The sequence below is a fragment of the Oryx dammah genome, unplaced genomic scaffold (genome assembly GCF_014754425.2).
Source record: "Oryx dammah isolate SB20612 unplaced genomic scaffold, SCBI_Odam_1.1 HiC_scaffold_1, whole genome shotgun sequence".
In the NCBI taxonomy this organism is placed as follows: Eukaryota; Metazoa; Chordata; class Mammalia; order Artiodactyla; family Bovidae; genus Oryx; species Oryx dammah.
Window position 1 is genome coordinate 50,114,274 of NW_024070185.1, and position 23,297 is coordinate 50,137,570.

At 39.7% G+C, this 23,297-nt stretch overlaps 1 protein-coding gene across 1 annotated transcript in view; it reads right to left on the reverse strand.

Moving 5' to 3' along the window:
• TRPM6 (transient receptor potential cation channel subfamily M member 6) overlaps nt 1-23,297 on the reverse strand; it is a 66,894-nt gene that overhangs the window by 19,860 nt on the left and 23,737 nt on the right. The window contains exons 9-16 of the mRNA XM_040254851.1: nt 20,415-20,547; nt 11,739-12,871; nt 11,483-11,595; nt 9,394-9,517; nt 6,553-6,644; nt 4,556-4,614; nt 3,010-3,035; nt 1,457-1,507 (exon numbers count right to left, since the gene is read on the reverse strand). Coding sequence (XP_040110785.1) covers nt 1,457-1,507; nt 3,010-3,035; nt 4,556-4,614; nt 6,553-6,644; nt 9,394-9,517; nt 11,483-11,595; nt 11,739-12,871; nt 20,415-20,547 — 1,731 coding nt within the window. The remainder of the gene's footprint in view (nt 1-1,456; nt 1,508-3,009; nt 3,036-4,555; nt 4,615-6,552; nt 6,645-9,393; nt 9,518-11,482; nt 11,596-11,738; nt 12,872-20,414; nt 20,548-23,297) is intronic.

Sequence of the window (23,297 nt, forward strand, 5' to 3'; positions counted from 1 at the left end):
ACAAAAGCAGATTTACTATTTTAAGTACGCATCAGTGGGCTGAATTTATAGAAAGACTCCCATCAATATACTCATATAATGCTACAATATTTTACTTTGAAGACCCTCTATTTGTTCCTTTATCAAAAACAGTATCTATAATACAGTATTTAAAATAAACTATGCCTTAAGCAGGAAGGATATCCCAGTTTTAGTAACAGATTACATAAGATTATCTAGTAAATCCTGAACTAGGGTTGTCACCTACACCCTCCTGAATAGCAAATACCACACTAATCCATACATATGTGGAACCCGCTTTTAAAGAGCATTTTAATCTGTGGTCTTCATTCTCTGGTTTCTCTTTTCCAGATCAAATCTAGTGCACAGTGGGCTGTGGGGACATCTACTGTTGATTTTTCAGAGTTCATTTTCTTTTCCCAGAGAGAGCTGAAGACTAATTTTAATTAGAAGCAAGTGATCTGAATTTTCCTGTTAAGAGTTGTATCCTAACAGATCAGAATCAATGTCAGTTACAGTGTTCCTCACCAGACTTTCTTCAGCTGACAGCTGGAGTCAAAATAACAGATTACTGCTGAGCTGAAACACCCAGTTATGAGAGCCTGGAATGTGGAGTCTGAAATCCACTGAAACACTATTCACTACAGAGGAAAATTCAGGATAAGGTAGCCTATTACCAAACCCTGAACACATGACCTTGATATAATAATAATGGTAATTATCACACCAATACACTTGTACTCTTGTACCCAGCTTTAAGAGTGTATAAAAAGTTCACTCATGTAGTATCTAATCCAATGCTGAGAGCAATGATACCCAAAAGACCACCCAATGGCATGAGTCCAGTTGGTTGTTACATTACTTTGCATTTCAAAGGGTTTCCTTTATTCTCAACTAGCCCTTTGGCAGATTGCTCCTCAGGAAGGGCAAGTACAATTATTCCCACTTTGAAAGAAAGACTACTGAATCACTGTGAAGCGATGTTGCTTAAGAGAGTCAAGACCCTTGACGTCTTGTTTAATAACATCCCTTAAGGTGTCTTTGTTGAACATCCCCTGTGGAGCTGGCATTCATTCAGTGGTTATGTTCACTGAGGGCCCAATAAGGTTACAAAACCCCTCCTTAGAGAACCAGCCCCAGGCCTGTCTCCTCCCCAGTCCAAAACACAAAGATCTCTGGTTTTGATCTTGTAAGGAATTTTCAGATCTCAAGGTCACCTTTCGCTTTTACAATTTGGAACTTACCAATACAAGCATTTTTTTTTTAATCCAAAACTTCTTAAATCCTAACAACTTGTTTTCCCAAGTTAAGAAACCTAAATATGCTCTCATCAGAGTAAACAACTTTTCAAGTTGGAGCCATATCAACCCCACAAATTCATTAATGCTTTTGTTTCCAAATGCAGTCTCACAGACATTTAGTTCCATTGATATGTCCACGTGTACATGCATCCTACCTGAATAATGATGGTGAGGCTCTTGAGGGCTTTTTAAGGAGTCTGAGATTTCTGAAATTACAGAGAAGATTGACATTTTAATTACTAGGCTGAAGATAAATACATACTTATGAATATATTGCCTTCAAAGTTATTATTGAACAGGTTAATCAGAATGGCTTCTCGGTTTTCGAAAAAGATTGCCTAATATCCTTTAACCACATTATCGTGCATGGTATCCTGACAGCTTCCAATCATCAATGCAATATCTCCAAATATATTTATATAGGGAATTGAAGAAAGACAGGTAATATTAGCCTCAAAGATGTATTTCCTCTGAACAAATTACACCTCTGGGTTGCAGAAGGCATGCAGCTGCCCATCACATTTCACGACATCCCAGAAGCACAATTCTCTGAGCTCCCTGCCAAGATGCAGTGCCCACATAAAGACGTTATTAATATCAAGTTATTAGCAGACTACTTCACTGACTTAAAAATGACAACAAAATGATGAAAACATATTAAGAGGTATATATCAGAAACAAAGGAGGTGGAAGGGAAGGTGACAGCAAGGGATTTGGGTGGTTACAGAAGCACTGTGTGCTGGGAATACCTCTTGCTAGTTCAACTGGTTCTCTTCTATCTGCTCAAGTCCTAAATTACAAGGCTCAAGAGAAATCCTTTCCAACAGTTTTGCCATTTCATAAAGTCAGAATTAAAGTGGAGAACTTTGGTCTCGTGGTGGTAACTGCTTTATACTTTGTAGAATAAGCAGCGTAATGAGCCCAGTTTCACAGATGTCTCTGGCTTTTTGCTGCTGCATAAGCAAAGGAATAAAACTCCCTCCCTTTGGGGGTGCTGGGTAAAAGGTAAGATCATCAGAAAAGACTGTTCCTTTCTGGAATAACACTGTTTCAGTTAATTTGGAGGTAAGGAACGGGAGTGGCAGTCTGAAAGCCAGGTAAAATCAAGAAAAGGATTATTTTTTTCTCTTGTACGTGACAAATTTTTTGTAGGTGGAGAAGGAATCAACTGCAAAGGATGTACTGAAAACATAAGAAATTGAGATGGAACAAGACCACAGAAGAAGAAGGTTTCTGATCTGTATCAAGGGGTCAAGAAGACAGAAAGGGGTAAAATCTGAAAGTGGCTATAGAGAGTGGTTTCGGTGAGGGAGGTGTCTCACCCAAGCAGGCTTGGTCCTACTTAGCCACTTGGGACAGAGTCCCACTGAAGCCACAAAGGAAAGATCTACATACGGTCTCATGAGTTCTTACTGGGCAATGTATGAAAACATCACAGTAAGAGTTGTCGAGCAGTCTAAATGAGCTCAGCGACTATACTCTTACTCACTGGAAAATCATGGTTGAAAATTGGTTACTCCAAAAAATTTTAAACCAGATATCAGTCCTGACTTATCTGGGGAAAGACATTAAAAAACTTTCTACTTTTCTACCGAATTTGCTATTCTGTATAGTAGACAAAAACCACAAACAGGATTTCAAGAACTAAAAATCTCAGCAGGAGCATAAAGCTCACGAATAATAATATGAAAAAAATATAAAAACTTACTGTTAACTCCATTTGAACTTCTCAACCTGTTTGAAAAATTAAAGTTGTTTAGATAATGCTTAAATTTTTCACTGACCAAAGATAGAAAAAGTGCACAAAACAGTAAATAATACAGAGACTATAAGCATATATGTATAGACATATGTATATATTACTTTAAAGGAAGCATATCAGTTACATCTGGCCCCTACTTTTAGAGAAACAGTTTACAGCCCTACAATTATTTTCATAGAAAAACGAGCACCAGATATGCATGTAAGTCGTTTACTGTGTATGCCCTAAGCTAACTGAAAAGCAGTTGTTGGTTTTTGTTTTTAATTAGCTGTGTGATCACACAACATATATAAGATTTAACTGTATTTGTATTCTTCTGGATCAATTAAACGAAAAGGTTCTTGAACTATGCAAAGTAGATGCCTACAAATGAGTCTATGAATGTCTCTGGACAAGCCTACAAATCAGTTTCATTAGCCCACGTGATCCCTAAATGTTCAAGGCTGAAATTAGCTCTCTTTAAATGGTTACGTGCCCTGCTCAAGTGCACAAGTGGCCATGGGCAAGTCAAAATAAGTGCATTCAAAGAATATCTCCAGAACGTAAGGTCCTTGGGGAAGAAAGTACAATTACAATTATTGTTTAATTTCATGCTGCAATAACCCACCACTCTGCGTGAGCACAAACTACTGAACCTTTGGGAGAAGAAAGACATGTGCACATTAATTCTAGAGGCAGGCTTGCACAGAGAGACCTTGATGGGAGCTTCAGAGAAAAGGCCGTCTCAGACACAGCTGACTGCCAACTGACCATCATATTCCACCTGCCTGACACCAATGGCCCCTTTGTAGAGTACAGATGCTTTTGAATTCTGCTCCTTTGGCTATAAGAATACTCAATTTGATGATATAACTGGAAAGGTCCATAAAACACTACAAACAAAATAGAATAATCTGCCTGGTTGGTGTTCAAATATTCTCTGAATAATAAAAATCCAGGAGTCTCAAGTGTACAAAAATGTGAGTTCTCTATCTGCTCTCTCTAGCCCTGTCCTCCTGTCTCACACCTTCTCAAATTGTTACTGCTTTGATGAACACTTAGGATGTTAGGGAGAAACCAGAAAGATCCATCTTAGAAACATTTGGGGAAAAAAAAAACTAAGGGAAAGAACTATCTAGTCTTCAGTCTAAGTCTTTTTTTCAGTCAAGACAGATTTATTCCTAATTTTTAATGCAAATTTCACATCAGAAAAGATATGATACTTATTATTTCATGTGTGCTTTTTTGACACTAAAAAAGACAAAATGGTTAATTTGCTGCAATAGCACATGTTTCATTATATTCTTAAAAGGCACTAAGGTGAGATTTTGTTGCCAAAAACAGGAAAACTAGAATAAATAATCATCATTCTTGCTAACAAAAGAAAAATATTGTTGTTGGACACACTTTTCTTTTTCTCCTTTTCTGACCCAATTAAACCTTGGTTCCCAGTCCAGTTTAAAAAAGAAAAGAAGCCAAAGATGCTTAAAGACAGACATTCAGAAATACTCACTGAGACTTCCTATTGACTGTGGTGCTCCTGGAATCCCACAAAGAGCTTTTGGTAAGATCCTGAGCAGAAGGGAAAGATCATTACAACTTTCTCCCCCCTCAAGCTTCCAACAACACATTTGCAAAACACACTCCTTGGAGGATATGGTTGTTTTCTTTTCCCTTCCTCTAGTTCAATATTTCTTTTACTAATTATCAAAACTCAAGCTGGAAAGATGAATAATGTTAGCACAATACATGAGTAACTCACTGTGGTGACCAGCTTTAACACAAAGTATTTTATGGGGACATCAAAGAGAAACTGTAATATATAATGGATTTTACAAGATTGAGAGTGAACATATAACATCTGTTTTGAACTGTGGTGTTGGAGAAGACTCTTGAGAGTCCCTTGGACTGCAAGGAGATCCAACCAGTCCATTCCGAAGGAGATGAACCCTGGGATTTCTTTGGAAGGAATGATGCTAAAGCTGAAACTCCAGTACTTTGGCCACCTCATGAGAAGAGTTGACTCATTGGAAAAGACTCTGATGCTGGGAGGGATTGGGGGCAGGAGGAGAAGGGGATGACTGAGGATGAGATGGCTAGATGGCATCACGGACTCGATGGACATGAGTCTGAGTGAACTCTGGGAGATGGTGATGGACAGGGAGGCCTGGTGTGCTGCGATTCATGGGGTCGCAAAGAGTCGGACACGACTGAGCGACTGAACTGAACTGAAGGATGGGAAAGAAGGCATGAACGTCAAAGTTGACAGGAAACATTGATCATTATATTGTTATACTCAATCATCAGATCATTGTTTCAGTTAATGATTATTCAGAAAGTTACCTTGGAGATATCTCATTCTATTTCTATTTAGATTCAAATTATTTCTTAAAATCTAGTATACTCCCAGCACTGTGTGTGCGTGCATGCTCAGCTGCTCAGTCGTGTCAGACTCTTTACCACCCCATGGACTGTAGCCCGCCAGGTTCCTCTGTCCATGGAATTCTCCAGTCAAGAATACTGGAATGGGTAGTCATTCCTTTCTCCTGGGAATCTTCCCAACCTAGGAATCGAACCCGGCATTGCAGGTGGATTGTTTATCATCTGAGCCACCAGGGAAGCCACTCCAAGCATTACTCTAGGCATTTTCACTAGTGTTATTTTTGTTATCCACTATTAAACTGGTAAGGATGGCATTAACCCCATTTTAGAGATGCAGCTAATGAAGCTCATAAGGTTAATTGATATGTATAACTTTGAAACCTAGGAAGTGGAAGAGCCAGGATTTGATAGGGCAGACAGGTCCCTGACTACCTTCAAGGAGTATTCTGTTTCACAGATTACATTCCTATAAGAACATCTGAGGTTGTTAGTATATTTTTATATAGGCTATTTGTATACACTTTCCAAGGTCATAAAGGTAACAGTCAAACAAAGATCAAAATTATATTGGGGGGGTGCGGTTAGGTGGTGGCTAGTCTAACTAGATCATGCTTCCCCCATGGTGGCAGGCAATAAAACAAGCACATATTTGCAGACAGAAAGAAAAACAGACTGAAAAATCAGTATTGAAGAAACACTGAAGGTCCTTTACTCTGAAATGTACAAATCCCCTCCAATACATCTACAAAGAAGTTGGCTTAGCCAACTAACCACACTAAGTGAGACATTAACTATTGTGAGATAAACCACTCCATCCCTGGAAAGCTGCAAAAGGTAAAAATTCTTTTTCAAATCAGGCTGAAACCTGTCTCCCAATAATTTGTATATGTTGTTTTTTTAGCTCTACCTCTGAAAAGTGTATTAGAGGTATTTTTCTTTCATATGGCAACTTTTACATATTTGAAAACAGTGTCAAAAATTCCTAAACTTTTTCTCATTCATGCTAAAATGCTCAGGATAAGTTATTGGATGGATAAATAGCAAAAAAGAGAACAACAAAGAAAGAATAAAGTGGGAGGAGAGGGGGTGAAAACTGAGCTTTTAAAATGTCAAATAAAATGCTTTCACCTCTTGAGACTGCCTTCCATAATCACTGACTTGTACAGGATGTCGTTCAGCTTCTTTAGTTTTCATTTTCTGATATATGTAAGATTCTAGACCTTGTTAAAAGGAAGGAAAAAATTAAAGAATACATGAAAATGTGTTATATGTGAATCACAGTTACAAATAAAAGATCTCAACACTGTATATTAAGTCACTTCAGTCGTGTCCGACTCTGTGCAACCCCATAGACAGCAGCCCACCAGGCTCCCCCGTCCCTGGGATTCTCCAGGCGAGAACACTGGAGTGGGTTGCCATTTCCTTCTCCAATGCATGAAAGTGAAAAATGAAAGTGAAGTCATTCAGTCGTGTCCGACTCTTAGTGACCCCATGGACTGCAGCCCACCAGGCTCCTCCATCCATGCGATTTTCCAGGCAAGAGTACTGGAGTGGGGTGCCATTGCCTTCTCTGCTCAACACTGTGCATTTATCTAAATTGGAATAAACTTTTCTTTTCTCTTTTAGGCAAGTTTTACCAAGATTCTTTCGTCCTTTTTACTCAAGTGGTTAAAAGCTATTTACCCCATTTCTATTCTTCCATAGTTACCCTTATGTCTATAACAATTAATACTCTATCAAATAATTATCCATACCCTATCTTCCTATAAAACACCTTTAGTAATTTTCACTTTCCCCTGAACCTTGTCATCCATGCTTTATTCAAAATACAAGAATTTTGAGATCCAAATTGTTAGTAATTCTTCCTTAATAGCAGAATCAAGCATTACTGTAGGCTATTTTAAAAAGAAGACAAAATCAAACTAAGAAAAAAGAAAGAAAAGAATGCCAGCAAATAGTTTTAATTTTTAGCCTTTTCTTTAAAAAACTTAACAAGGATCATTATTGTTAATATTTTTTATACCTGGTATTTACAAAGTTACTGGCATATAGTAGGCAATCAATAATAATTTAATAAATATTTGGTTGGATTAATTCTGAGAAAAATACTTATTAAAAGTCCCTGGCTAAAAGTAGTTGTTATTTTTTCCTACTATTTGGTGCTAGAAAAAAAATATACAGGAAATACAAAAAAAGCTACTGAAAAAAATCAAAAAATTGTATATGTGATACTTCTCATAACATCATAAAATTATGATAAATATGATAGCTCAGTACTACAATTAAAATACCTCTATAAAAATCTAAAACTATGCTTTTCCTTCCATAATTAATTTCCTCAAAACTTTACCTTTTGTGTTTAGAAGGAGCTATCTAACAGGGCACCCTCAAATTTTTTTTAAAATTCTTTTTCAATTCTTAACTCAGACAAGCTTTTAAAAAAACAAAGTTCTCAACCCAGAATGTGGATCAAGACACTAGGCCTCCTGAAGTCTTCAGATTAGCCAAACACCTGGATTTAGCCTAATTCTCTAGGTCTCTTTCTTCCTGATCATCAGATTTAAATGAGATTCTTTGCCAGAACCCTCCTGCCACTCCCATCTTTCTCAGTTTGAATTTTTTTGAAATAAGAGAAGATGGTCAAAAGGTACAAACTCCAGCTATAAGATAAATAAATACATGGGGAGGTAATATACAGCATGGTGGTTATAGTTTAACAATACTATATAGTGGCTAAGATAATAATCTTAAAAGTTCTCATCACAAGAAAAAATAATTGTTAATTATAGGTGGTGATGGACGTTAATTTATTGTGTTACTAGTTTTGCAACACAGACATACATCTAATCATTATGTTGTATATCTAAAACTAACACACGTACCTTAAGTTTAGTACTTCAAATAATTTTAAATATTTATGACTTGCTAACCACATAGTCCCTTCTGTTTAAAAATTAGTAAGGGTCTCATTATCAAATGTAAGAGGTTCAACGTTAAGTTCGTTGCTACCTATTCTCTTCATAATATGTCCTCAACGTATCTGTCCAAGCTTATTTCACGGTCCACGCTGGGCTCACAGTCTTCATTCCTAGCTCACTGATCTGTCTTCCATCCTCTACAAACATCATTACTATTAAGTTTAAGGGAATCCTGCCGATGGAACAAACGCTATATGGGAGCAGTTGTAAATAACCAACTACTGCTGAGTTCTGTGTAAGGGCCCATATCAACGTCACCTGAACTTTAGAGAATATATAACACTGGACAACTCACTCCATAAGTCAGACTAAACGAATACTCCTTGATGCAGATCCAACAGCTCTGAATAGGAGACTATCTACATTTTAATTAATTTTAATTTTTCTTTTCTGAATTCTGACAATTATCCCATTAAGCAAATGCAAATTGCATCTCTTTCATAAAAACTAAAAGTAGAAAAGAGCTATTTTTCTGAGAAAGTGTGGCCCCTTCTCATTCTCTCACCTCCACTTGAGAGAACAGCAGGGACCCCCGCTGCTCTAAAGACGATAGCCTGAGGAAACCACCAGGGTTTGGGTAATTCAATATGGTATACTAACACATATATATGGAATTTAGAAAGATGGTAATGATAACCCTGTATGCGAGACAGCAAAAGAGACACAGATGTTTAGAATGGACTTTTGGACTCTGTGGGAGAGGGAGAGGTGGGATGATTTGGGAGAATGGCATTGAAACATGTATCCTATCATGTAAGAAACGAATCGCCAGTCTATGTTCGATGCAGGATATAGGATGCTTGGGGCTGGTGCACGGGGATGATCTAGAGAGATGATATGGGGTGGGAGGTGGGAGGGGGGTTCAGGATTTGGAACTCATGTACACCTGTGGCTGATTCATGTCAATGTATGGTAAAACCAATACAGTATTGTAAAGCAAAATAAAGTAATAATAAAAATTAAAAAAAAAAGAATGCAGACTGTCACATACTTATCTGATTAAATTTGGACACTGGAATCCAGTTCTTGCTGCCCTTCTGTGCTTCTGAGATCTTATTATCTCCAGGCTCTGGGTTCAGTTGGTCACTTTGAGAGCAGGTGTTGACTGTTATGACCTGGAAAGAAAGATACTTGTTGGAACAGAGTGACATTAATCTGAATAGATTCCAAATCACAGTAATCACTGACATGAGTTTGAGCAAACTCTGGGAGATGGTGAAGGACAGTGAAATCTGTTGTGCTGTCCATCCTAAAGTCCATCCCAGTCCATCCTAAAGGAGAGTGTTCATTGGAAGGACTGATGTTGAAGCTGAAACTCCAATACTCTGACCACCTGATGTGAAGAGCTGACTCATTGGAAAAGACCCTGATGCTGGGAAAGATTGAGGGCAGGAGGAGAAGGCGATGACAGAGGATGGGATGGTTGGATGGCATCATTGACTCGATGGACGTGGGTTTGGATGGACTCCAGGAGTTGGTGATGGACAGGGAGGCCTGGCGTGCTGCTGTTCACGGGGTCGCAAAGAGTCGGACAAGACTGAGCGACTGAACTGGGAACTGAGTGAGGTCTGGTGTGCTGCAGTCCATGGGGTTGCAAAGAGTTGGATACAACTGAGCAACAGAACAACAACCGCATGTTGAAGAACAGTGGTTGTTAATATTGGCTGCACATTAAAATCACCTGGGAAGTGTTAAACTTCCGTCACTCGTGCTGGCAGGACACAAGCATCCATGTGACTTTCCTATTTGCAGTCATGACTGAGAACGAGGGTGGGGAGCAGGGTTTCTCAAACTTGAGTGCGTATCAGAATCACCCAGGACTATGTTAAACCCACAGATTGCTGGCTCCCACCCTCAGCATCTGTGTGTGATTCAGCAGGTCTGTGCATGTGTGGTACATCCCTTCAGTCGTTTATGACTCTTTGTAACCCCATGGACTGTAGCCCGCCAGGCCCCACTATCTATGGGATTTTCCAAGCAAGAATACTGGAGTTGCCATGCCCTCCTCCAGGGGATCTGTCCAACACAGGGATCCTATCTGCGTCTCTTATGTTTCCTGCAATTGGGAGGTGGGTTCTTTACCATTAGCGCCACCTGGGAAGCCCTTAGTAGGTCTAAGGAGAGGGCAAATTTGAATCTCTTAAGTTTTCAGGTAATGCTGATGGGAGACCACAGTTTAAGAACCACTGGTATAAAGCAAAACAACAAAAACATAAGGGTCTGAAAGAACTGGTTAGAATTCTATCCCTGTCACTCAGAAACCACATGAACTGGGCCAGTCACTTCATGTCTATGAGCTCCATTCCCTTCATCATTAAAATAACAGGGAGCTAACAATAATGGCTGCCTCGTGTGCCTCACAGGGGCAGAGAAGAAACGAGATAAACTGACAAACTACAAGATAACAAAAATCAAGTTATTAGTACTTGAGCTCAGTTAATACTTCTTATTTTAACTCTGGCCATTTTAGAACATAATTAGAACACAATTCTAAACTCATATTTTATGGGATCCCAGCAACTCTGCATGTTCCCTGAAGGAAGCCATTCTTTATGGATGTTAAGTCTCCTTCAAAGGTGATTTTGCACTAGTCACTGTGGAAAGGCACATGAAGCCACTGTGAGATACTACTGTACACTCACTAATATGCTAAAATCAAAAAGACTGAGCCTACTAAGGGCTGGCAAGGACGTGGACCACTGGAATTCTCATAAACCACTACTCATAAACTGGTGGCAATGTAAGTTTCTTCTAAAATTAAGCAAATACTTACCATATGACTTTACTATTCTACTCCTAGTTACCAAAGAGAAATGAAAACATATGTCCACACAAAGACTTGTACACAAATGTTCTTAACAGCTTAAGTGGAATAGCCAAAAACTGAAAATAACACAAAAGTCCTTCAACCTATGAGTTGATAAATGAATCGTTGCAAATCAGCTTTGCTGATTCTTAAGATTTACATCTCCATTCCTTCTAGGACAGTGTTATTTTGTGTACTTGGCCCTTTAGAATAAAGAGAAATCAAGCTAAGACAGGATACTACCTCAGTTGCCAAAAACATAAAAGGCACTTACTGGCACCTGTAGTGCTTGTGTTTTCTTCTTCTTCTTCGACAGTTTCCTATCCTTGGTTAGCATTTTTGTTTTGATCCATTTTGACTGTCCTATTTCTGAGAATTTTGATAGATCTGTAAGGGAAATGATTTACATGAGACAATAAAGACAGTATGTGGAACCATTTTGTTTCACAGGTAAGACTGAGAGAATGGGGAGAATGAGAATGGTAGCAACGTGAGAATTTAATCCTGGTTTTTAAATGTTTACTTCTTACTTTTAATCTTAGAGATCTTCAACTTCTCCTCCTTGTGTAATCTCAAGCTCTGATTCCCAGTGAAGGGCTTGTCTTTCCGAAGCGGACTGATTCGAAAGGATGTGTATGGCTGGAGCCATGGAAGTACTTCTGAGCAATTGCTCTGGGCCAGTCTTGCAGAGTTATCAGACAGGGATCTGCCCCGGATCTGCCTCTGGCCATGTCCACTCTGTCTGGAGTCATGGTTACAAGTGGAGGCCACGCTGATTTGACATTGTTTCTTGGTGCTAAACACACCAGTTTCATCACCTTCTGAAAATGCCCAGTTGACATATCCACCTCCAGGTTGCATGCTCATGACTTGGGAAGGGAGGGAGGTCACTCTTGTGGGTCCAGGTGTGCAAATCAAAGTGGGGAGCACTTGTTCCCCCTCGTCTGATCTGGCTGGTATCTGAGCAAATGACTCACATTGCTCCCTGGTTTCCACTATGGGGCCCTGGGCTGAGACACTCGGGGTCTGCCACATCAGATGAACAGGGACCTCAGTCTGGCTGACATGTTCAGTTGTCAGCCCATCTGTACCTGCTTCCACAGATGGTCTGGACAGAGGCAAGTCAGTTTTTGCAGGATAAGAAACTTGTTCTAGATAAGAAGGGACCAGGAGATATTGGCCATACTTTGGGTGTGCTTGTGTGTTCAGCATCACCCCAGAAGCAACTACATGATTTTCTGTTTCTTGTTCTCCTTGCTCATCTCTTACATTTGAAGCCTCTTGATGTGTAATCTCAAGAAAGGGCCCTTTCTGCCCTCGTGGAGGATACCAGCCTCTGGCCAGGCTCCGCAGCAAAGAAGGGGGCATGCTATAACACTGATACTTCTTCTTCTCAGAGAGTGGCATGCTGCCCAGAACCTCTGCACAGATGACATTGCTCCAGCTGTGGGGAAGTTTTCTGCAAGTAGAATGCTTTCTGCTGGCCAGGAGAGCCTTATCTTCTTGTAAGGTGTCAACAGCAGAAAGGACTTTTAAGGTATCCACTGTCAGGGCAGAGAGATCCTGCAGGTGTCCCACCTGGCTGTCCAATGACAATAAGGAGTCCTTTATGAAAGACACCTTTTCATTCATTTCTTTCAGCTGGAAGTACATCTCAGTAACCCTAAGGGTAAAGGGAGGAAGAAAACCAATAAACGCAGTAAGCGGATGGGAACTGGCCTTCCTCTCTTCCTGCTCTGCTTTCATCTCTAGGTGGCTGCGCAGCCTATGCGGCTTCCCTATGTTGGGTCTGTCTTCTGCCTTCTTCTCTATCCAGTAGGTACTCATTCCAGGTGCTCTCACCCACTCCTGTAATTCCCACTATCACCAGAAAAAGGAAAATGAAAAATTGCATTTCTGGCCCTTATTTCTCTCCAGTATTTCAGAACCACATTTCCAGCTTCTACTAGTTATCCTTCCAATCATCTCATCAATCAGCCTATTTGCACTCATTAATATATTCATTAACTTACATGACAAACATTTAAAATATCACCTATTGTCAAGCACTGTGCTATTTTGGTAGACAAGGGAAATCCTGAGGATGAAACCAGAATGATAGGAATAGAGTCAATAATAAAAAACATAATTAGAAAAAGTTTATAGAGCTTTTAAAATAAAATTCCATGTCTACAGTATAAACAAGCATCCCAGGTTTCAAACAAAGCCCATTTTAAGAAACCTACAATCAGAGAAAGCCTGAGGCAATTCTTAAGTGATTTTGAACACTTGAACCCCAAATTATGATATTGAACCAGTGGTTCAAGTAAAAGCAGCATCAGACACCATCAGTTATGCAAGTACAAAAGTACATTGCAAGCAGAGGCAAATTAAATTTAACAACTGATTTCATTCAGAGAATTAGAAAGAATAAAGAAAATATATCTATATCTATCTCAGTTATATGGGTATAGGTTTTGTTTTGTGTACCCCCCCCAAAAAAAGATAAGTTGAAATCCTAACCCTCAGTATTCCTAGAATGTGACTTTATTTGAAAGGAGGGCCTTTACAGAGGTAATCAAGTTAGAATAAGGTCATTAAAGTATACCATAAACCTGTATAATTCATATTCTTATAAAAAGGGGAAATTTGGACATAGAGGGAAGAAAATGTGAGACAACTACCTTCTGCCTGGAGTGATGCATCTGCAAACCAAGGAACACCAAGGGCTGTCCGCAGGCAAGAGAAGCTAGAAGGAGTGAGGAAAGACCTCCCCTAGAGTCATGCTTAAAGAAAGCATGGACCGGCAAACGTTGTAATTTTGGACTTCTAGCCTCCAGAACTGTGAGAGGATAAACTTCTATTGTTGTTAGACATCCAAATTTTTGGTACTTTGTTAGGTGTGCGTGCATGCGTGATAAGTCACTTCAGTTGTGTCTCACAACCGTATGGACTGTAGCCTGCCAGGCTCCTCTATCCATGAGATTCTCCAGTCAAGAATACTGACATGGGTTGCCATGCCCTCCTCCAGGAGATCTTCCCAACCCAGGGATTGAACCCAGGTCACTTATGTCTCCTGCATTGGCAGGCGGGTTCTTTACCACTAGTACCACCTGGGAAGCCCTTTGTTATGGCAGCCCAGGAAATTAATACAGTGATGACATTTTTCTTTCTTTCCTTTTTTCCTCTGTTTCATTCTTTACTTTGCAGAAAGGAGTATACTTTCCAATTTCTCAATACTAAAAATCTTTGATAAACAAAAATAAAGTGAAAAGTAGCAAGGGAGGGAATATAGTCAACAGTTTCATGATTCATATCACCATACGCAGAAATAAAAAATTGTTCCCAATCTTATTTGGGGGCTGGGAGAAGCAATGATTGATTATATCATCAAGAGCCTGGCACTCAGTTCTAGCAAGCACTTTCCAAAAGAGTGTCAGATGTCCCCTCTCTAGAATATATTTCAGGTCACATGGACTGAGAAATCCTCCCCTTCTTTCTGAAATCTTTGCAGATAGAAATGAAAGAGTAAAGGGGGTCGTATTTTCCATTTTTATTATCATCTAGGGGAGTGGAGCCCTCTCTTGCTTCAACTTCTATAACTCAATAGAGCCTTAGTAAAGGCTTCCTGACCTTCTGGAACCTGTAAGACTAGAATTGGCAAGTCTGATGAAGAAAAGAGCACAAAATATATGTATATTCACTTCCAAGTATGCTTCATTAGAGCCTCTCCATCTAGCACAGTTTCATCTAATTCAAAAACAGTACAGTCCGAACAACAGTAATGGAGTCTCATTAAGTTCCATTAGCAGCAGCCCCATCAAAAGGATACAATAGACACCAACAAGTATTCAGAGCCACAGGTAATCTGCTACAATAGAGACTGTTAGGCATATAACCTGGTCACCCTCACATCAGGTCCTCTTGCTTTCATAGGCACTTCTTTTCTAAAGCTCAATGTCCTATGAAACATATTTTAATTATATTTCTCAACCACGATCTACATTAATCGAGTCTTTTAGTCATTCTGACATGGAAAAGAAATTCTCGTAATTTTTGTTTCTTCTGTGCAAGGTTTGAAAGTGAGGGGGAGACCAGGATGGTTATTGTTTCACTGTGGGTCTCTGGACTAGATATTGTAAACTGAAATTATAGAAAGTATTATTATAATCATCATGATAATCACAGTGTTCCTGAGTGCTCATTATGTGCCAGGCGTTATACATTATTTTATTTAATCCACATGACCACCCTATAAGGTAGGCATTCTACTATCCCTTCATGAATATAGGTCACATTACCCATCATATGGTCCGTGAAAGAGTGAGGCTTCAAAGCCAAAGCGTGCAACACCATATTCAATGGCATTAACCACTGCCCTCCAGCACGTCTCAGCAACTCAGCAGGGATCCAAGCAAAGTCCTATTGGGGTCCTAGAGTCCCACGAAGGATGAATGAATTGCACCCACATTTTCCATGCCAGGAGTTGTTCACAAATGTTTCTCAGTAAGATATCATGATAAAACGATGATGGGACTTGCTCAGGCTATAACTCTGCTGAATTACATTGCTCAATGTGATAGTTTAAAAAAAATTTTTTTTTAAGATGTAGCACTTTCCAAATATAATGTAACCAAACATGCTTACTATGGAAAAATCCCTAGTTAACAACTTATTCCATAGAACAGAGAGATAAAACACTGGCTTACATAGCTAGGGACAAAAAGTAGCCAGCATTCCAAATAGAGAAAGTAAAATATAAAACAGACTTAATATGTTCTCTTTCCACTTTTACAATTCCCCTAACTCTGTAAGGATACAGATAATCTCTTCTTCAGAGGTAGGCAAACATACAAATGTCTTCCTAATGTCTTTTCCCTCCCTCTTCAAACTACTGCTCAGTTACTGCCAGAAAATATTCTTCCCTCCCTGGTAACTCAGACAGTAAAGAATCTGCCTGCAAGGCAGGAGACCTGGGATTGATCCCTGGGTCAGGAAGATCCCCTGAGAAGGAAATGACTACCCACCCCAGTATTCTTGCCTGGAGAATCCCATGAAGAGAGGAGCCTAGTGGGCAACAGTCCATGGGGTCACAAAGAGTTGGACACAACTGAGCAACTAACACTTTTAGAACGACCTCAATAAGGACCACCGTGTAAAAAGAGGCCTCGTGAAACAGCTCTATCAAAAGGAAATTTGATCAATTGTGTTCTGAAATTAAATTAGGGCTTCATAATCAAATACTAGAGCCTTTGAAAGCATCTAGAATGTTTTTCAGAAGCTACTTACCCATCTACCATCTAATGCTTCTCTACTCAAATACCAAGAAAAAACTGAAGAAAAGGTAATAGCATATGAGGATTACTGGTGTTCAGTTTACTACTGTTACTATCATCAAGTTTCACTCTGTATTCACTTGACTCATGATATTACCTTCTCCTAGTTTTCATTATTCTCTTCTGACCAATTCTTTTCAGTCTTCTCCACGAGTTCCTCTTCCTCAGCCCATGACACAGGTGTTGACACCTCTCAGGGTAAGACCCACTGAGTCTGCTGACTCCACTTGCTTCCTGAGCATAATCGCTTCCTCTCTCATAGTTTTATTTTCCTACAATAGGCAGGTGACTACCAAATTTCCTATTCAAATTTTGCCCTTTGGGCTCCAGAGCCATATATGTAAAGCCTTCCAGACATCTCTGGCTAAATATGCCACTAGAATCTCGGGGTCAACAAACTTAAACCTCATTGCTTCTACCCGCTGCCTCAGTCTCTGCCATGCATCTTGCATTCCTTATCCCTACGATGCCACCTTTCACCTCGTTACCCTGCCTTAGATACTATTCATCCTGGACTACATCTACTCCCTTATCACCACATCCAATCCTTAACTCATCTCATGAATTCTCTTCTCTAAAAATGTCTTTATTTATCCTCTCTGCTATGCCCTATATGAATACCACCCAAAATTCATATGTTGAAACATTAATCTTCAAAAGTGATGGTATTGGTACATGTGGCTTTTGGGAGGTGATTAGGTCATGAGGATGAAGCCCTCATGAGTGGGATTAATGCTCTATTTTATAAAAGAGACTCCACAGAGCTCCTTAGCGCCTTCTACCATGTAAGGAAACAGAAGTTTGTAACCCAAACAGGGCCTTCATCTGACCATCCTCACACCCTGATCTCAGACTTCCAGCTTCCAGAACTATTAGCAGTAACATTCTGCAGCTTCTAAGCCATCCAGTCTGGGAAATTTTGTAACAGCAAACCAAAGAGTTTAGTCAACCCTAAAAGAAATCAACCCTGAATATTCACTGAAAGACTGGTGCTGAGCTGAAACGCCAATACTTTGGCCACCTGATGCAAAGAGGAGACACATTAGAAAAGAACCTGATGCTGGGTAAGACTGAAGGCAGGAGGAGAAGGGGATGACAGAAGACAAGATGGGTGGATGGCATCACCGACTCAATGGACATGAGTTTGAGCAATCTCCAGGAGATGGTGAAGGACAGGGAAGCCTGATTTGCAGCAGTCCATGTGGCTGCATGAGGATTCAAGTCCACGAGGATTTGAAATAGCTCAACTGGAATTCCATCACCTCCATTAGCTTTGTTTGTAATGATGACTTCTAAGGCCCACTTGACTTCACGTTCCAGAATGTCTGGCTCTAGGTGAGTGATCACATCATCATAATTATCTGGGTCATGGAAATCTTTTTTGTACAGTTCTTCTGTGTATTTTTGCCACTGCTTCTTAATATTTTCTGCTTCTGTTAGGTCCATACCATTTCTGTCCTATATTGTGTCCATCTTTGCATGAAATGTTCCCTTGGTATCTCTGATTTTCTTGAAGAGATCTCTAGTCTTTCCCATTCTATTGTCTTCCTCTATTTCTTTGCATTGATCACTGAGGAAGTCTTTCTTATCTCTCCTTGCTATTCTTTGGAACTCTTCAGTCAGATGGATATCTCTTTCCTTTTCTCTTTTGCCTTTCACTTCTCTTCTATTTACAGCTATTTATAAGCCCTCCTCAGACAACCATTTTGCCCTTTTGCATTTCTTTTTCTTGGGGCTGGTCTTGATCCCTGCCTCCTGTACCATGTCATGAACCTCCGTCCATAGTTCATCAGGCACTCTGTCTAACAGATCTAATCCCTTGAATCTATTTCTCACTTCCACTGTATAGTCATAGGGATTTGATTTAGGTCATACAAGAATGGTCTAGTGGTTTTCCCCACTTTCTTCAATTTAAGTCTGAATTTGGCAATAAGGAGTTCATGATCTGAGCCACAGTCAGCTCCCAGTCTTGTTTTTGCTGACTGTATAGAGCTTCTCCATCTTTGGCTGCAAAGAATATAATCAATCTGATTTCGGTATTGACCATCTGGTGATGTCCATGTGTAGAGTCTTCTCCTGTGTTGTTGGAAGAGGGTGTTTGCTATGACCAGGGCATTCTCTTGGCAAAACTCTGTTAGCCTTTGCCTTGCTTCATTCTGTACTCCAAGGTCAAATTTACCTGTTATTCCAGGTATCTCTTGACTTCCTACTTTTGCATTCCAGTCCCCTATAATGATACTTTGGCCACCTCATGCAAAGAGTTGACTCATTAGAAAAGACTCTGATGCTGGGAGGGATTGGAGACAGGAGGAAAAGGGGACAACAGAGGATGAGATGGCTGGATGGCATCACCAACTCAATGGACGTGAGTTTGAGTGAACTCTGGGAGTTGGTGATGGACAGGGAGGCCTGGCGTGCTGCGATTCATGGGGTAGCAAAGAGTTGGACATGACTGAGTGACTGAACCAAACTGACCCTATGATGAAAAGGACATCTTTTGGGGGTGTTAGTTCTAGAAGGTCTTATAGGTCTTCATAGAACCATTCAACTTCAGCTTCTTCAGTATTACTGGTTGGGGCATAGACTTGGATTACTGTGATATTGAATGGATTGCCTTGGAAATGAATATTTTCATTATAAGAAGAAAATCTGCAACTGTGTACGGTGATGGATGTTAACCAGATTCACTGTCGTGATCATTTCATAGTACACAAATGTCGAACCATCATGCTATATGCTTGAAACTAATATATTGTTAGGTCAATTACAGCTAAATTTGAAAAGTGCATGTAATCACATGCAATCCTTCATTATTTTAACACCTACAATCAGTAATACATGCACAGCAGCTTTGATCTTACTAGAATCTGACTTTGTTCACTTTCTCCAACATGTCTCCTCTTTCCTCAAAACTCTGAATGGCCTTCCTGCACTGATTCCCCCCTCAATCACCCCCACCCACAGATACCCTCACCGACGACCGCCCTGGCTCCTGCAGCCTGGCTGCGTCCTTCCGCCACGCCCACGCTCCACATCCTCTCCTGGTCTCCACCACTAACTCCCCTCCCCAAGGACTTTGCTCAGCAAAGCACTGCTTTCCTCTGGCTCCTGCAGCTCCTCCCACTTCCAGGAACAAACACATTAATATTGTTATCGCCACATGAAGCAAAAGAATCCCACCATGCACCCATGCCCTGCTTCAGACGTAAACTTCTTACAAAATCTGCCTCTGATCTCTGTCTCTACTCTTCACCCTCAACTGCCCTCAACGCAATGCACAAGTGCTAGTCAGGCTCCCTGAGAGCTCCATGACCCCCAGTGCAACCGGTACCCTGCCCTTGCCCTCTTCAGGACCAACCTACTGCTCCTGGACACATCCGCATCCAGTTTGGGGGCACCATCCCACCTTCCTCAGGTCTCTCCTTCTCAGCTGCCTCAAAGTGATCCTCCTGCACCAGGCTCCCCAGACAGTCCAACCTACCCAACCCAACCCAACTCCAGCAGACCCTTCACTGCCATCATTCTCTATTCCCTTATACTACTTGTTTTTCTTTATTGCTCTTTTATGGTCTGGCATTAAATTACATATCTCTTTTTTGTCCTCCATTCCCATCACCCCTCCACATGCACGCACTAGAATGGAAGTCCTACAAAGGAAGGGCCCCTGGTCTCATCCACCATTTATCTCCTCTAACTTATAAGACTGTCTAGAACCCTGCAGATGCTCAATAAATGTGCAATGATTACAAGAATATTACACACTACTTGAGAAATGTTAGAGGATCAAAACCTTAGGTTTTAAAAGTAGACCTTCTACTTTTCTTCAGCCATTCTAGTAAGAATTAGCTTTAAGTAGCATTTAGAGGGTGAAAATACATATAGAACTTTTACCTTTCTGATGTCACTCGGATTTGTTCCTCACAACTACAATTCAGATGGTCCATCTTCTCGTGGAAGTACTTTTCCACACACTGTTCTTCAAAATCGTGAAGTTTTTTCAGATCCTCCTTACTTAGGTAGAGTTCTGTGGAAGTAAGTATAGTATATAAAAGGAATCATCGTTCCCCCTCCATAGGAAGCTGAGACCACGTCTGAGTGACTTTTCTTCCACTGGTATTGAAAATGAATAAAACTACAGTTTGTGTGATAATAGTTTACGGCCTTGTCACACTGTTTGACTAACACCAATTGGGACGCCCTATGCACCAACAACTGGAAGCACGAAGCTGAGTCTCCTAGTTGTTTTATATACTGAAGTGGGGGTTTGGACGTGACTCATGTGGATCAGATACTTTATCTTCAAAATCTTCCTACGTTAGAATACTTTTAAAAATCTATATTTATATGCTTATGGCAGTTCCTCCACCAACTATTTAAACTGTCAAAATGACAACAAGTAACCCACAGGTTAACATCAAAGTTAGAAGAAGTCTACGTCTGTTTCAGAGAATCTAGGGAGTTTAAGAAAGTTGTACCTTGTTGCACTGAGTTTATACAGGCACTGAGCTGGTATATACTAAGTTCTTCTATTGAAAAAAGATATTATTGCCAGTATTATCAATGGCCAATCAACATCTTCATTGACAATAACTACTTCATTAAAAGACACATCATTTCATGATGTTATGAAACTAATGCAATCTATATCAAACTTCAGTGATCACATGTGGTATACCACCTTGACTCCTACCTAACAGAAAAAAACATTATCTTTTAAGCAAGTTTCTAATACTTGTTAAATATAAAAATGCTGTTGCAAAAAGGGTAAAATTGGAATGTTTTCTTCCTTCAACCATTTCACCTAAATTAGGGGGGAAAAAAAGAAAAACCAAGAAAGAACCATTAAAGTTCTCCAGAATTAATTAGAAATTCAAAGGTTCTAGAATTTATTTAAAATGCAGATTAACAAAACTGTTAATTTTAGAGGATAATTAAAAGAAAATATTCAGCCACAAAAGGTATTCACAATGTTTTCTGATTTTTACAGTATGGAAGAATTTTTCAGGTCCAAAAAAAAATCCAGTATCTCCCCATCCCCACTCAGCTCTAAATTTTTGTTTGCATTAAAGAATTTTGTATGAGTAAGGAACTTTAGAATTGTGTGATTTGAACCTTCTGTGGATTCCTGAGAGCAAATAATCCCCAAAGCAATTCCAGTGATAGCGATAGGTACAGCTTGCAGTATGTGACATTTTCTTGCAACTGTCCACCAGGTGGCACTGCTACCCCGTGTGCAAACATCCTGAAACTGAATACAGAGGCTCAAAGGCCATCTTACAAAAATTTAGAATTTCCTAAAACTCAGGGTGAGTGCACCTCTACCCATCAGAATATTTCCTCAAGTTTTATACCAGAATTACCCTATAAGTTCATATCAAGGTAAGCTCAGGAAAGGCTTCTTTGGTATGGTGCTATAAAATCTGGCCAAATCCCAGTTAATTCCAGGATCTCTCAAGTGGTTCACACTCTCCTGTTACAATTATTCTGGGATGGCACTCTGTTAGAAGATGAAAAATTATAATATAATTATAAGCCTTTAAGTTAACTTCAGTTGTACTTTGACTTCCTTATAAAGGCTGAATCTCTTGAGGGAAAGAAATGGAAAAGAAAAATAAATCAGTACAGTGGTTCAAGAAGAGAAAAATATTTCAGAGTCAATTACCAGCAGGAGCAAAAGCATGTCACCCTGTCAACCTTGTGATAACACTTGTTAAGGGCTCACCAAAATGTACAGATAGTCCATAATTCCATATCTGAAACTCTTGGAACCAGTCTGTTTCAGAATTCAGAAGTTTACTTTTCTAGTTTTGGAAATGTAATATAATGCATATGCCATAAATGAAGTAAAATCCCTAACTGGGGCTAGAGCAATATTCTGAAATTAAACACATTATTTCTGCAGCAAAATCAATGAGTATTCTTACTACAAGGGATAAAGAGGATAAGTGGCTTACATTAGTTCCATTAGCCTCTTCTATCCAAATGAGTCTTTCTCTAACTTAAGAAGAAAAAGACTTTCCATTTTCAGATATATTTTGGATTTAGGAATTGAGATAAAGGATTGTGGATTTATGCCATTTCCTCTATATCTAGGAATTATCTAGAAACAGGCCTAGTAACAACGGGCCTAGAGGAACTACAAAAGATCTGTAAACCAAAAGAATGAATTTCTCTTATGACGATTAGTATGACAGTCATATCATGCTGTCAAGATACGGATAAGCAAAATGAACTAGGAAAAGAATCTCAAAATGTGTCGAGTTAAGCTTTGCCAAAAAGAGAGAGAATCTGCATTTCTGCATACCGAGTTGAAGTTCCTGAAAATATGAGACATCTATAGAGAATGACCTCCATATTCTGTAAACCAGAGAACCAGAGAGCCTTGACTCTAGTGAATAAGTTAGACAAAGTCTGGTTTATCTATTTCCTTTAATCCACAAGATCTGTATCCTTTCAATTTGGATTCCATCTTCATCAACAAGGAATAAGTATGCGTCACTGGGACGACTACTCTCTAGGAGCTATTCTGATGACTTCCCAGTTAAGCAGAGAAAATACAGGCTTTCCAGGTGACAAAAAACCTTTACAAATCCAAGCAGAGATTCTATTCCTACCCATTTCTTTCTTTCAAACTATTAATTACTCTTAGCAAAAGATACTATAACCACATGAGATCAATGTATTTACTTAGACCCAGGTTCCCAACTGATAGTCTTTTAATTTAACTCCCAGGGCCTTCCAACCTGTGCCCTGAATTTAATCGACAATGTTCAG